General features: G+C 45.9%; 1 protein-coding gene across 3 annotated transcripts in view; it reads left to right on the top strand.

Annotated features, from left to right (window-relative positions):
- Positions 1 to 9,570, top strand: part of LOC149341808 (uncharacterized) — a 55,383-nt gene extending 45,813 nt beyond the window's left edge. For all 3 annotated transcript variants that reach the window (XM_089544010.1, XM_089544011.1, XM_089544014.1), the window contains one exon: positions 1,269 to 9,570. In XM_089544010.1, the coding sequence (XP_089400136.1) occupies positions 1,269 to 1,317 (49 nt within the window). In that variant the 3' untranslated portion in view covers positions 1,318 to 9,570. The remainder of the gene's footprint in view (positions 1 to 1,268) is intronic.
- Positions 9,571 to 14,229: the final 4,659 nt, after the last annotated feature.

A 14,229-nucleotide genomic window follows, 5' to 3' on the forward strand; every position in this document is an offset into this window, starting at 1 on the left:
ATATGTTGAGCTTGCAGAAAAATGAAAACAGTGCCAAAAACGCAAAATAACTCGGGGAAAAACACCATATAGGTATACCATTCTGTATTACTTAAGCTCATCATTTGCACTCTTTGCAAAGCTCTCAGGTTGTGAAGCACTGAAAGACTTATCGACACAGTACTTTTGCTTGCCAGCTTATTAGCTTTGCGAAATCATTATGCATGAAGCAAAAGTATGGCTTCCGCACACAAAATGAAGAAATGTTTTACTTTCATCATTCGGATACAGCTTTGGGACTAACAGGAACTGTGATGCTTTGCTCGCTGTTTGGGTGCTAGATTTTCAGCTCTGAGTGCATCGCTCTTACCTCCTCCCCAGCACGCGCCTTGGCTCTGTAAAGTTCCACACTTGATATTAGCGAGGCTGATGTTTCCTTATAGCCGTAGTATTACAGTTAAGCCTGGATGTAATGAACCTCCATATAGCGAACTCCTCGATATTACAAAGTTTCTCACTTCTTGAACGCCGCCCCCACTGAAGCGCATGTATTTGAGACCTCCATGTAACAAAAGTGTCGCGGCAGTCAACAGTGATATAACGAATTCACTACGCCGACTGTCTGTTAGCTTGTGCTGTGTTGCGAAATTTGGTGGAAAAGTTTCGTGGCGATAAGGCATGAACTGACATGAGAGGAACGTCTACGATCACAAGCGGCCGCAGTTGACGCGTCGTGCTGTGCTCCAGCACTGTAGGTGCACATCTGCTGCTTTCGCTTTTGGAGTGTCGTACCACATGGCACTACAACAGTTCATGCTCCAAAGCAATGAAAAATAGTGGGCATAGCAAAAAACAAATGGCTTGAGCAGTGCATGCCCATAGCTGCTGCGCGACTGCGGCACTGATAGCTCTCACGCGTCAGGAGCAGGGATGGTGGAGAGCTCTGCCGGCACAAGGCGAAGAGTCTGTTTTCTGGGGCAAGAGTTGTTAGGTTGTTTCTTGAGTTTGTCTCAGTGCATGCTGTGAAGAGTCAGTGATGTGTTCATGCTTTTTGTTCATTAATGTCGGCATGTGTTGTTGTGTATCATTTATGTGGTGTCATGCTACGTCATGTCGCATCGTTTGTCACTTTTCTTCTCTGCAGCTGAACTGGGGCGTAAGGATTTCTATTTCAGCTTTATATTCCTGGTTGTGCTGTTTACTAAGCAGTTCTGTGACCTTCTTTTTAGCCTTCTTTTTTTTTTTTATCTGTCTGGGAGTAGATTGCCTCAATTTCGCTTACTCTGCAGGCACATGCTGGACCTATCCATGATTCAAGTCAGCCTGCTCCCACCGTGATAGTGGGAGCAGTGTTCCTGCTCTCAGACAGGGCCACAACCAGGGCACACAAGCAGCTGCCTGCAGAGAGTGCCAGTCCAGCTGTCAGCACCAGGGGGCACTGGGAACGCTGTACTGTGGACGTCGTCTCCCCAAGGAAAGTCTTTGCTCTCGCAGGGGCTCTCTCAACCACCACTGCTCAGGGAGGCCCCTGCTCTATCTAGCCGCACAATGTACTTCGATGTTCCCTCTGTACACTCTATGTCTTCGTTAGCAATGTTGCCTGAAAGCCACTGTGGGGGTCAAAGTGTCTGGCAATCAGTGCCACGTTCCTTGGTTTGCTCCAACTGCTGCTGCACTTGAGGAGCTTGCAAGGATCAGATCAGTGTCGAAACGGAGCTTCTTCGTTTGTGTGGATGTGTTTTGCTTTCTTCTTTTTTTTTTCCCCTCTGCCGTGTGGAATCGACCAATGGACCTTCACTCTGGGTGCCACACAGCCTTTGTTCAGAGACATCCAAGTTTGTTGAGCTGAACTTTGACCGCCTGTTGTGGAAGGCATCTAGCTGTTCGGAGTGAAAACGGTGAACATACATCATGCACTGGGTGTGCACCGTGATAGGTGGTCGTGCAACAAGGCTTCAAGTTTCCAAGAAACTCGGATACTCTTGTGCTGCGTTGAGGACTCATTTGGTGTGGGGATTTCGCTAAGACTTTGCAACTGCGAAGAAGGATCATTGTGTCGTGGAAGATTCGTTGCGGTTGGATTTGTTCGCAACTTTTAGATTATTCCTTTCATTATTCCTTCGTCATTTGTAGCAAGCAGTACATGATTCAGTATGCGCACAGTTCACCAAGATGTGACAATAAAATAACAAAAGCTCCACCAAAAAAGAAGTTATTTTTATGAGCAGTAGGCTGAGGCTTGTTTGCATAGAAGGTTGGCACTGAAAAGGATTTCCTTTTTCAGGGGATAGATACTCAGTTCCTTCTAATGACTGCTTGATTTAAAAAGCGTGCACCTTTTCTTCATTTTAGTAATTCTTCGAGTCTGTTATATCTTATCTTGGGTACTCGGTTAGCCGGTTTACTTGTGTAGACTTTCCTCCGTGCATCGTCAAGCTTATTGTGCAGGGCCAAAGCTCAAAATCTTTGCACACACTGGAGGCTTCATCTTACTTATTTCTGGTTGTTTCCTGACGAAAATTGCATGGTTCAGCAGCACTCGGTGACTCATTTTGGTAACTTTTCATGCTTTTTTTTAGATAGATTATTTTACTTAGCCAGCTGGTGTGGGCCATATTTTTTTTACAAAGCATTTGTTAATTAAAATGCTTTTCTAATTGCTGCATTAACTACGTGCACTTGGGCCATTAGTCCAATGACGAGTACTATATCTTAAGCCACCTTGAGGAATCGTAGTCTTTGTTGCATTTGTCAGCTGACCGTTGGGCAAGTCTTGAGATGAAAAGCAAATCATAGCATAGGAAGAGCTCTAACTATTACCATCATACTGATCTGGCCTAGTTAGTCATCATAGCTGGTGCTACAGGTCTAAGAATGAGACTTGACACAAAGGTTGACAGCGTTTTTGTTGTTAGTCTTTGTGTCATGTCTTGTCTTTGGCACTCTAGCATTAACACAAGCTATAAAAATTTATGAGCGCTTAGTTAGGCAAGTGCAAATAGTGAGTTTTCACTTCTAAGCGAATACGAAACAAGTAGTTATTTTGTTTGAATAGTTTCGAAGCGAAGCGAAAATTTTTGCTACTGGAAATGTAGTATTAAAAAAAAAAAACAAGGCAGTTCATTAGAGCTATGTGCCGAAAAAATAGGTTTGCAGAATTTGTTAAGGCATCTAGGATGAAAAATGGAACAAAAAAATGCCTTCAAACTTGCATTAAGCGATATTCAATAAGCAGCTGGCCAAAGTGCACTAAGCATCATAGCCTCAAGCCCTTACCATGTGATGCGGTACGTGCTGCTGCTCTTAAATGTAAAAGTTGCTGACAGATTTTTCGGACGCTAAAATTTCAGATACGATTCATACTCCAGACTGCTGCTCCAGACACATCCCACAGAGTTCAGTGTACGACCGTGCCTGAGATTTCGGACGCATCACATCTGATACTGCAGTTTCTCTGACCTCATTCCACTGCGTACAGTCACATGACCGCACTGCGCACGCGTGATAGCACTTTTGTACAACTGCCGGTAGAAGCTATGACCTGCCTGTTACACAAAAATAAAAAGATGTCAGCAAAGGCACCGTGCAGACGGCGGAAGTGGATCGCGGCACACTGCTGCATACCAATCAGAGGACACTATACCCAGGATTTCTGGTGCAAGTCCTTGCACAGACCAACGTCACAACGTTGCGTCTTGCAGTGCTCCGGACGTAGGCGCGTCATTGGCATGGGTCAGCATGAGGAGCAAGGATATGGTGAGCATGTCCTCTTCTCCCATGCACATGCGCCACTGCACAAAGTGCAACTATTCTTGCAACTATTCTGGATAGTGCAACTATTCTTGGATAGAGCAGGTATTCTTCTGGGGCAAGTACTTTTGTATTAATACGCAATAATATACTCCTACGTCAGGGTCATGAGCGCAATGAAATGGTGGTGGGTTTCGAAGCAAAGATTATGGCACCATCAAAATGCTTTGTGGTACTGGCTTTCTCATCACGGTACCAAAAATAATGGGTGTTTCACCTCTAATCAAATTGCTACTGTACAAAAGTGTAAACAGTAAGGTATTGCCAACTTCGAAGGTAGTGTCCTGCTACACTGCAGTTACGAAAGACGATGCCAACGGTGCGCTCTCCTCAGTCATGTTTGTAGTTCTGCATTCTTATCTTGTTCACAGTCTTCGTCTTTGAGGTCCTACATTGTGCAGCTTCCACCGTAGCATTTTCGCTTTTGCATCTGGGTTTTGCCCCATTATATGTGCTCCTCAGCGGCCTGCCGAACCGCGCAGCAGTTGAAGGCAGAATTTGCTGATGTGTAACGACATCCAGAGCAGTGCGATCCTGTGGAATTATCGGAGCATGCAAGAGACCATCGATTGCTTCTTCCAGCAGCTTATTCTCCTGAATTCTTGAACTTCGAAAATGTTTAGGTTTTCAAATGTTGATATTTGCTTCGAAGCCCGAATCGAGTACTATATTAGACAGTTTTAGCTGTGCATCTGCTAAAGCTTTATGTATGCAACGGGCACAGCTTACACGCACTGCCGCCCGTCCTGTCAACGACAGTTTTAGTTGAGAGTGGTTAGCGTAGCGCTCGAGAAGCGCAGCATACTGTGTCGCCATCTAGTGACAGCAAGTCAAAGCTCCTGAACTGCATGCCGAAGAAACGTTTTTCTGTTTTATTAATGACAGTAATGGATGCACTCCAAGGCTTTGTTTCTTTTTAAGCATAAAGTGAATCAAATAAACATGTAAATTCCAGTGCAAAGTTGGAGAAGTGCTTCACTTGTTGTCGTTGCTATGACGACAGCTTATGCCGTACATAATTAGGCTTAACATCAAGAAATTCGTTGGCTTATCTAAAAAAGCGGCGACTATTTCTCACCTATATCATTGCGAAGAGGTGAGAATGCACAAAATAAAAGTGAATACAATCGTTTAGAACGAGCTGTCGCATCGAAAAATGCAGCGGTGACGCAGTATCTGGTTCGAAGCGGGCAGGCAGGGTGCCGCCATGTTGTCAATGTAACCGTGCAAGCCACGCAAGCTCCTTGTGCACGCTAAACCGTTGCGGATGCACAGCTAAAACTGTCTATTATTCGCTTCAATATTCAAAACGTTTCAATATTTGAACAGACCTATGCTTATTATTCCTCGTAGTATTATTCCTCGCTTAGTAGGAATGAACATGCTCGCACTCACACATGCACGCTGTGGGGTTTATATTGGGGAAGATAATTCCGTTCTCCCCGTTTAACCGCGGCTGACAGAGTTCAAAGCCGCGCGGACCCCACCCCGTGGTCGCGAGCGCTACCGAGTGCACGGCGACCACGGCAGGCCATGCTCTGCGGAAACAAAGGAACGACACACTGGCTGACACAAACAAGGCATTTATTGCTATAACAACAATAACGCCAGCTAGCAACAAAATACACTGAGGAATCCAGGATGTCCAACTCACCAGCACGGTTACGAGCGAATGTTCGCCCACGGTAGGGCAGAGGGGAAAACTCCGAAGCCGGACGGGACGAGCTGAGGGGAACATGTTTCCACATGAGGTTGCCCGCGGCGAAGAGCGGAGCGTCTCGCGGAACGTCCGCGAGCTATCCCAGTCCCAAGCAGAAGAGACCTCGTCGCTCCCCGCGAGCGCACAGCAAAACGCCATCCATGGCGCTGGTGTTGCTGCGACGCGAGCGCCCTCCCCTGTTAGTTAAAGTAACCAAACTAAGAAGAGTGCGTTTCGGGGGAGCTAACTACAGTTGGAGTGCATTGCGGGAAAGCGAACCACAGGGAACGAACGAGTGCGTCCCCACATCCCCCCCAACCTTAAATAGACCCCCTCGCCTGCAAGTTACATGCTATGGAGGAGTCTCCTGGTCTTCATGCACTTGAGGCAGGTCGTGCAGTGGAGGTCACGCCGGCAGCGTGCACGCAGTCTTCCGCGGTATTCCGAAGGCGGCGTGAAGGTCTCCGGTGGGACGACTCGCAAGGCCCGCGGACTACGTGTCCGCAGGCCCGCAAAGAGGAGGGCCGGTTGACCACTGCAGGCCAGGATTCTGCAGTAGTCGCCAGGGTAACAGCAGCTGTCTGGTCTCGCCACGGCTGCCCCGGATGGATGCGGCGAACAGGATACAGGCCGCTCCGTCGCAGCAGGCGGCAGCGAGACGATGTGCACTGGATCTGCAAAATTTCCGAAACACACTGCATGCCTTTAACGTAGGTCACGGGAGGGGAAACGGCGTACACAAGGGCCTCGTGGCTATATGCTCAACTCGCTAGCAAAACGTGTCTGGCAGCTGTGCAACGCAAAGTTCGAGTGAACAAAGCCCTTTCTTGAGTTGAACGAGACTGCTTAGTTCATGCGAGGTTAAAAAAAAAAAACGGTGGGCAGCAAAGTGCTCCCCCTCAACACCACGGTCCAGTGGTCGTGTCACTTTTGACATGGTGCAGGCAGCTGTGAAAAGCCTTAGGCCTCGCTACCATTGTGACGACGACCCCCAACAAAAGAAAGACCCGAAACGGGTTTCGTGCGCGCAGCCGCGAGGAGACATCAGCTTTGTGGGGTGGTCCTCCCCGCTCACTACACAAAGCAGCTTCTGAGCGGTCGGCGCCCACCGTATCGGACGGTGTCGGAGCGCCCGGTGCCGAGCTGCAATACCAGCGAGCTCGTAGCGGCACCCGTGGCCCCAGGCCACCCGGCTCCCAGAGTCGGAAAAGTGACAGCGAGAAAATATATATACAGAAAACTCGGACCACCCATGCGGCTTCCGTACTCACTCGCTTCGGGCTCGGCAACTCCACGGGTGCTAGGCCTCGCGCTCCCTCGATGCGGACCAGGTGGTTCTTGGAGAAACTCCAGGAAGAAAAACTTGACAAAAGCATGCTGAGCATGTCGGAAAGTTCAAACATGCTGCAGCTCAATACACCTTGCACTCAAGAAAGCATGCCGCAGGTCCTAGCGATCAAAAGTCACTAGGCCTAGCACTTGTCAAATCCGGACAAAGAGCGTTCCTCGAGCTGGACAGACAGTCGTCGAATGTTCCAAGAGCAGACCCCACGTTGGGCGCCAGATGTGGAGTTTAAAAACAGGGGGGGATAAATCCGTTCTCCCTGTTTAACCGCGGCTGACAGAGTTCAAAGCCACGCGGACCCCACCCCGCGGTCGCGAGCGCTACCGAGCGCACAGCAACCACGGCGGGCCATGCTCTGCGGGAACAAAGGAACGACACACTGGCTGACACAAACAAGGCATTTATTGCTATAACAACAATAACGCCAGCTAGCAACAAAATACACTGAGGAATCCAGGATGTCCGACTCACCAGCACAGTTACGAGCGAATGTTCGCCCACGGTAGGGCAGAGGGAAAAACTCCGATGCCGGACGGGACGAGCTGATGGGAACATGTTTCCACACGAGGTCGCCCGCGGCGAAGAGCGGAGCGTCTCGCGAAACGTCCGCGAGCTATCCCGTTCCCAAGCAGAAGAGACCCCGTCGCTCCCCGTGAGCGCGCAGCAAAACGCCATCCGTGGCGCTGGTGTCGCTGCGACGCGAGCTGCCTCCCCTGTTAGTTAAAAGTAACCAAACTGAGAAGAGTGCGTTTCGGGGGAGCTAACTACAGTTGGAGTGCATTGCGGGAAAGCGAACCACAGGGGACGAATGAGTGAGTCCCCACAACGCACACACACATGCACGCACACCTGGGCAGGTTTCCCACCATTATTAGTGCTAGCACTCTAAAAAGAAAAGCTGTATGGTCAACATATGAAAGGAAGGAGTGTGGATCACTGAGAAATAAAAGATAGTAGATGGTAAAAATGCAGTGAAGAGTTTGGAAGGGTACAAGGAAGCATACATTCTCAACACAGGGCAGCTCGTAGTACGAAAAAGCGGAGGCACTGCATGGATGATTTTACCGCATTTGACTGTGTTGTTCGCATTTCTTAACTGACATTGAGAATTGTTTCTAAACCAGTAATTTGTGTTTAGTAATTAACTAGCCAAGTAATTACTAGAGAGCACTCTCAGAACCATGCCTTCACCTACAACTGATATAGCAAAGATACTGATTTAGTAAAGCTTTTTGCTGGTCCAAGTTACTTTATTATAGAGAGGTTTCAATGTAGTGATGGGTTCAGCATGCATATGACATATGAACATTTAGGTGTATGTGCAAGTTCATTGATTCAAGAAAAGGGCTGTGAAGAAAGTATGTACACATGTTATCGTTGTTAGCGTGATTTTACTCTTATTAACGCTTGGTTGCTTGAGCCCTTTCAGTGTTCGGCATGCTAAGTTTAATAATGAGGAGATATGTGAAACAGTATAGTAGAATGCTTTCACAAAGTCTAAAAGCACAGAGTGTACAATCAGGCTGGAATGAAACGTGAACAGCGCATGTCAAGAAAACAAAGTATTTTACCTGCCTGCTTTCAGCTGTAGTGTGCAGCTAGCCTGATTCATGTGTCTGGATAAAGGGTCTGCCGAAGGGCATAATCGTAAATAGGTTGTATAGGAATATTTCGCTGCAAAGTAGAAATGTATGACATATGCGTGTTCACGTTTCATTCCTGCCTGACTGTACATCAGAGGCAAGGTTGGGTAGGTGATTAGATCATTAGTAAAACATGTGAGTTGCATTTCACATGACGACATTTACCTGAAACTATATTGACCAGATGTGAAAATGAGTTACTCACGGAATGTGATTAAATGAGAATATATGATATGCTCTATAATTTTACTTGGTAGCATTGGGGGTGATACTATAAGGCAAAAGTTCTCAGGGGAATGAGTGTTACCAGATTCGTGGACTGGAACCACCTTGTCCACTTTTTAGTCGCTTGGGATTGTCAAGAAAGGTTAGAAGAATAATGGACGAGTAATGTTCAGTTTCAGAATTGATTGGATCTTTGCCTGGCAATGAAGACGTTTTCAAGATTTCAGTCAACTTTTTAGCGTTGGTCCAATCTATGTTACTGGAATCTATTCATAAAAATGTGAAGTTACAGGCAGTACTGTTGCGGGAACACCGTTTGTGAAAAAACTGAGCCAAACACTTCGTTTAGGAATTGACTGTGCAGGCATGGAGGAGGTCACACCATTGCCTCTATAGGCTGTTTAGATGAGCTTGCTTTCACTGCTATTGATGATGTTGAAGAATTTATGGGGATTTATCATGAAAGTGATGGTAAAGGACTATCAAAAAAAAAATCTGCTTGCAACAGCAGTATTAGGTATGCATTGTGCACCAGCAGGCCTGCTGAGGTAATGTGAAATGTGGGTATCAGATCCTCGAGCAGTGGTTGGAAGTGCTCTTTGCAGAGGCAGCCCAATGTTGCGCGTACCAGTTGTGGCTGCCGAGATAGCCTGTTAGTGCTAGTCAGTGCATTCAGGTCATAGATAGCTGCCACCAAGGGGTCATGCAGAGCTGACCAAGCATGCTCTGGTAGTGTGTCGGGTTAACTGTTTCTCATTTTCAATGATTTGAATCCACAGCGGTTTTCACCCATTAAAGGTGCAGTGAAGAGGAATCTGAACTCGTCTTTCTGCTGCGGGAACTCAATCTAAACGTTCCGAGCATTCTTAGAAACTTCGACTTTTTGCCCTGTGTGGCTGATTTCCCCATTTAAATCGGATTGCCGTCCGGCTCCCGCCTTTTTTTTTTTTTTAATTCTCCCGTACGGTGGGCGGAGTCAACCAACGCGTGGAGTGCCTTTCAGCCAGCTCCGTGGACGCTTGCCGCTCTGCCATTGACGGAGTAATATGTAGTAATACGCGGAAGCAAATAGTCCACGCATATTTTTTATTTCTGCGGGCTTGTTTTGCGGCTATGTTATCTGGAAATGAAACTATTTATTCACGGAAACCTAAAAAAACAAAATGAAGCGAAAGAAAAGCTTCCACGGAGCTGGCCGAAAGGCACTCCACGCGTTGGTCGACTGCGCCCACCGTACGAAGAGAATTAAAAAAAAGAAAGGTGGGAGCCAGCCGTTAATCCAATTTAATTAGGGAAATCGGCCGCAGAGGGCATTAAGTCGGAAGTTTCTAAGAATGCTCGGAACGTGTAGATTGAGTTCCCGCGGCAGAAAGACGAGTTCATACTCCTCTTCACTGCACCTTTAAAACACGTGCATCTTCGAAAGGACTTGAGTATTGTCGAAATTCAGTTGCTTTAGGTGCCAACACTTATGAATGTGCAGTTAATGACAGCCTGGCCCTCTACACCAGTGTTGTATTTTTACATTTTTTTCTGGGTTAATGTTTCCTGCCAGTTTTTATTGGCACTTCTGGCCCAGAAGGTTCCAAGTTCTCCTTGTCGGTGCTTGCGCGGCATCATTCTCTTTTCTGGTCTGTATTACACTTACTTTATTGTGAGAAATAGTAGAATGGTGATCTGTCTTTGTGCCATGCTACTACCTTAGCGCTGCGCGGGCTATCCTTGCAGGCGTACTGGCCAAGCACAAACTGCTATGCTTTAAGCATGTTCTTCGTGCAGTGGAGTTTTTCCTGCTTCTTCTTGGTCGATTCTTTGAGGCTTGTTTGTTGTCTTCTGTGGAGGTCATGATGCACTTCTGATTAAGGTTTTTCAATTGTGCTAGCTTGGAAGTTTTGGGGAGAAGTCTAACATGAGCTCCTCAAAGACCTGTGCATAGAAGCTGCAAGCACTTCATGTGCTGATGCTGCTCTGAGGACAGCTTGTGTCAAATCTTCGCCAAGGTTTATAAACACTGGGATGTTCTCGGTTTCAGAGAGAAAGGGTTCACTTTTAATTGGTCGATGTAGTTTATCTGCCTTTCTGACGAACTGGCAGCTTTTTGTGCTTTTGTGTGCCTTCCTTTTATTGCAAAAAAAGCCTCAGTCTCGCAATCCTTTCACCTGTTCAGCAGGGCTTGCTTGATCTCTCCCCCACAGTGCAAGCAACCTTACACTTAGAAGAGGATCACCATGCTTATCTTTTTGGGACATTGCTTGCATGGCATCTCATTACAGCGACCACCTTCGTCTTTCTACTCTAGTACGGCTGAGTTAGATAAGAAGTTAAAGAGGGCTTGAAACGCTCCTCATTAGGCCATGGGAAATATCTCGAATTTAGTAGGTTGCCTTACAAGTAATGTGGTTTCAAAAGACCCTTTTTTAAACATACATAAGATCAGTGATAAACAGTGTAAAAAAAAAGAAAGACAACAGAAAGTTGGCGCACCACACTGCGCTGTGTGCGCGCTTTCATTCTGTTGCCTTTGTCTTTTATGCAGTGTTTATCTTTGGACTAGCAGTTCACCTCTGCCTTCACCCTTGTTGTGAAGTATGAGTGGAAAAATTAGAAGTGTGATGTTACTTCTCTTGATTTGATTTCTCTCTTCTGTTTTCCTTTGACTTGAATCTCCAAGAAAAATGCCGTGCTTACTAAGGCTGTGGTCATTACCCATGGTAACTCCGTTCTCACCACTGCCTTGAAATGCAGCACTAGCAGCCAGCCATATGGAAGCACTTTGGTGATTACATCGCATGCTGGTTGGTCTATGGCTGCATAGATCAAATTTACAAACATGTCGTTGTGAGCAATGGAGAAGGGCTTGCTTTCCACTCTTTTATTGAGTGCTGTGTAATATTGCCGAATGTGCTCATTCATCACACTCGAAGGGTGATTCAGGGCTCTTTAACTTGGCTCTTTGGCTTAACTTGGCTCTTTGTGGAAGAACATTGTATTTTGCGTGAAAGGTGTAAAGATAAGTGCACTTCGAGCTGCCACATGTAGTAGTTATACTCTGGGGCCTTGGCACAGCAAAAGCCACCTGCCAATTAGCTACTGTTTGCTGAGAAAAGTGCATGGGTGAAGCATTTTTTTTTTCCTGTCTGATCCTTTTTCTCTTTTCCTTTGTTCATGCTCTTGTGCTATGTGAAGCAATGTGCATTTTTTTGTCTTTAGTATTTCTGCTAGTGTGTAGTCAGAAGTCTTTAATATTAATCTTGACAGGCCTGAATACACGAAGCAAAAAATAGCAGCATGTTGGGGCCGACTTTGCAAGCATCCATTTTGGCATATAGATGAGTCACAGGAGACGTAATGACTTTAAAAAAACTCACCATTAACTTAGAGTGTTGAGCAGCAGTGTCTAAAAGTTTTTCTCTGTTTGCTCGGCCTCCAAAAACATGTCTAAAGCATGAAATGCTTTTTTTTCCTAGGATGTAGTTAGACACAATAGGCAGTTACAGGTCCTTTTGTTACAGCTCTGTTAGATCTGGCTATCACTCATCTTTCCAGTGCACATAAATACACGAACAGAGGGAGGGTAGACACCGTGGACACCACCCAGCATCCTTGGTGTCTACTTTCCCTCTGTTTGTGCACCTTGTGTGTGCTGGGAAGATGAGTCATAGTGTTTTAAACCACTAACTAGCCCCAGCTGTCTAAGTGAGATCTGGCTGAGGCCACCTGCCAGTCACACATGCAGTACATGTGGCTGGATCCTTTTCTGCAAAGAGCTATTTCAGCCCCTCCTGTAGTATTAGTCATGTTCATATGGTGTACTCACCCGGGTGGCACACATGCTGTCGTCGGCACTACATTATGGCAAGAGTGTGGGCATGGTTCATCTTGTGCTCTCACCATTCATGCGCCTGACCAACTACCTATTTTTCCTTTCATTTTTATAAAAGAGTTGCAGTATCTAATGTTCTCAGATATGGTTTTTTGTCTATATATTTCAGGTAACTTTCTGAGATCTGATCGCCTTGTTTAAGGTAACCAAGCAGTTGATATCCACTAGTAGATGCTTGTCAAGCAGCTATCACTAAGTTTTTATCCATTTTGCTGTGGAGGTTGGCGCATTAATTCACTGCATACATTATGCAGGGCCCATATCCTAACTTCGTTTCCCCGGGAATTGGCTGAAGCAGTTGAAGTGCTTGTGGCTCTTAGCTGCAGCAAAAAATGTGTTGGCCCAGTCACACTATCTGTTCCCATGGGTTTAGAAAGACTGAATCTTGCCACGCTTGTGTAATCCCTTTTTTTTTTTTAAATAAAAGCTCAACACCCTCGAAAACAAAATAATACGTACTATATTAAGATGATTGCCATTCTTATAAAATATACCTGAAAATTTACTTTTGCTCTTTACAGAACGAAAAAAAAAATGGTGGTTACTTTTCAGTGCAGCTGGTTCAGAACAGTAGTATCATTGAGGTTGCATTGACGCCACGACTGATTGTGCTAGAACTGGTGCTCTTCCCAGACCATTGACACTGTAGCCCTGCCTGCAGTGTTGGAGGTCACATAGAAATAAATAGCTGCTATCTTCTGTGCTGGTTCAGCTACACTTTATGTTGCAACTGAGTGCCACATCCACTTCTACTGTTTCAGCCAACTGATGAGCATATGGGGGGATTAAAGCTATAGAATGTGCCCAGAAGGAATGCTGTCCTAGAAACTCAGATGTTTGGATTAGAAGTCTCGTTCGGGCTGCTTGGTGATCATTCATATTGACTGCACGGTCTGGAACACACACGGGCAAGAAAAATAGAACAGCAGGGACAGGTGCCCGTCCCTGTCATTCTATTTCTTTTGAATTTCGATGAAGGTGAAATTCTAGAGGCCCGTGTACTGCATGATGTCAGTGCACATTAAAGAATACCAGGTGGTCGAAATTTCCGGAGTCCTTCACTACAGCATCCCTCAAATAGGTGATAAGGTACTCATATACTGCCTCCTTTTAGTCAAGTGTTCCTTGAATGAAAGAAACGGTGTATATTCAGTTGCTTCAGTAAAGGTATTGTCAAATTTAAACCAAAGTTTAATGCTTAGCCTATTCAGTAGGATTCCTGAATAGATAAGTACACTGCCACATTTTGTCTCCTAGGTTACAAGCCAGGCACACTAGCACTATAAAACTTTGGTGGCTAGCTACTGTGGTTCACCGCATAAAATGTGTTTTCACTAAGACTAATGCTGCAAGCAGCTTGGGAATGAAACCTCACCTCTTTACTGCGACACACTTTGTCTGCTACTAATTGCTTAGATCAACAGAACTGCATTGTGGGGCTTTATTTTAAAGTAAAGATGTAATGCAGAGGCATGCCGCCTAATGTGAAGTGCATTGAAGCCTATGCACTGAGTTACTGCTTGTAGTTCACTTCTAGAAGGAGGCTACCTTGCCTTGCAAGCACGTTTCTGTGTACAGAATGAAAGGCTAGCAGGTAGATGTGCTGGTTGAAGGTAAATGAAAAACATTTATTTTACTTTGCTCC

The sequence above is a fragment of the Amblyomma mixtum genome, chromosome 5 (assembly GCF_055824585.1).
Source record: "Amblyomma mixtum isolate Tamu chromosome 5, ASM5582458v1, whole genome shotgun sequence".
In the NCBI taxonomy this organism is placed as follows: Eukaryota; Metazoa; Arthropoda; class Arachnida; order Ixodida; family Ixodidae; genus Amblyomma; species Amblyomma mixtum.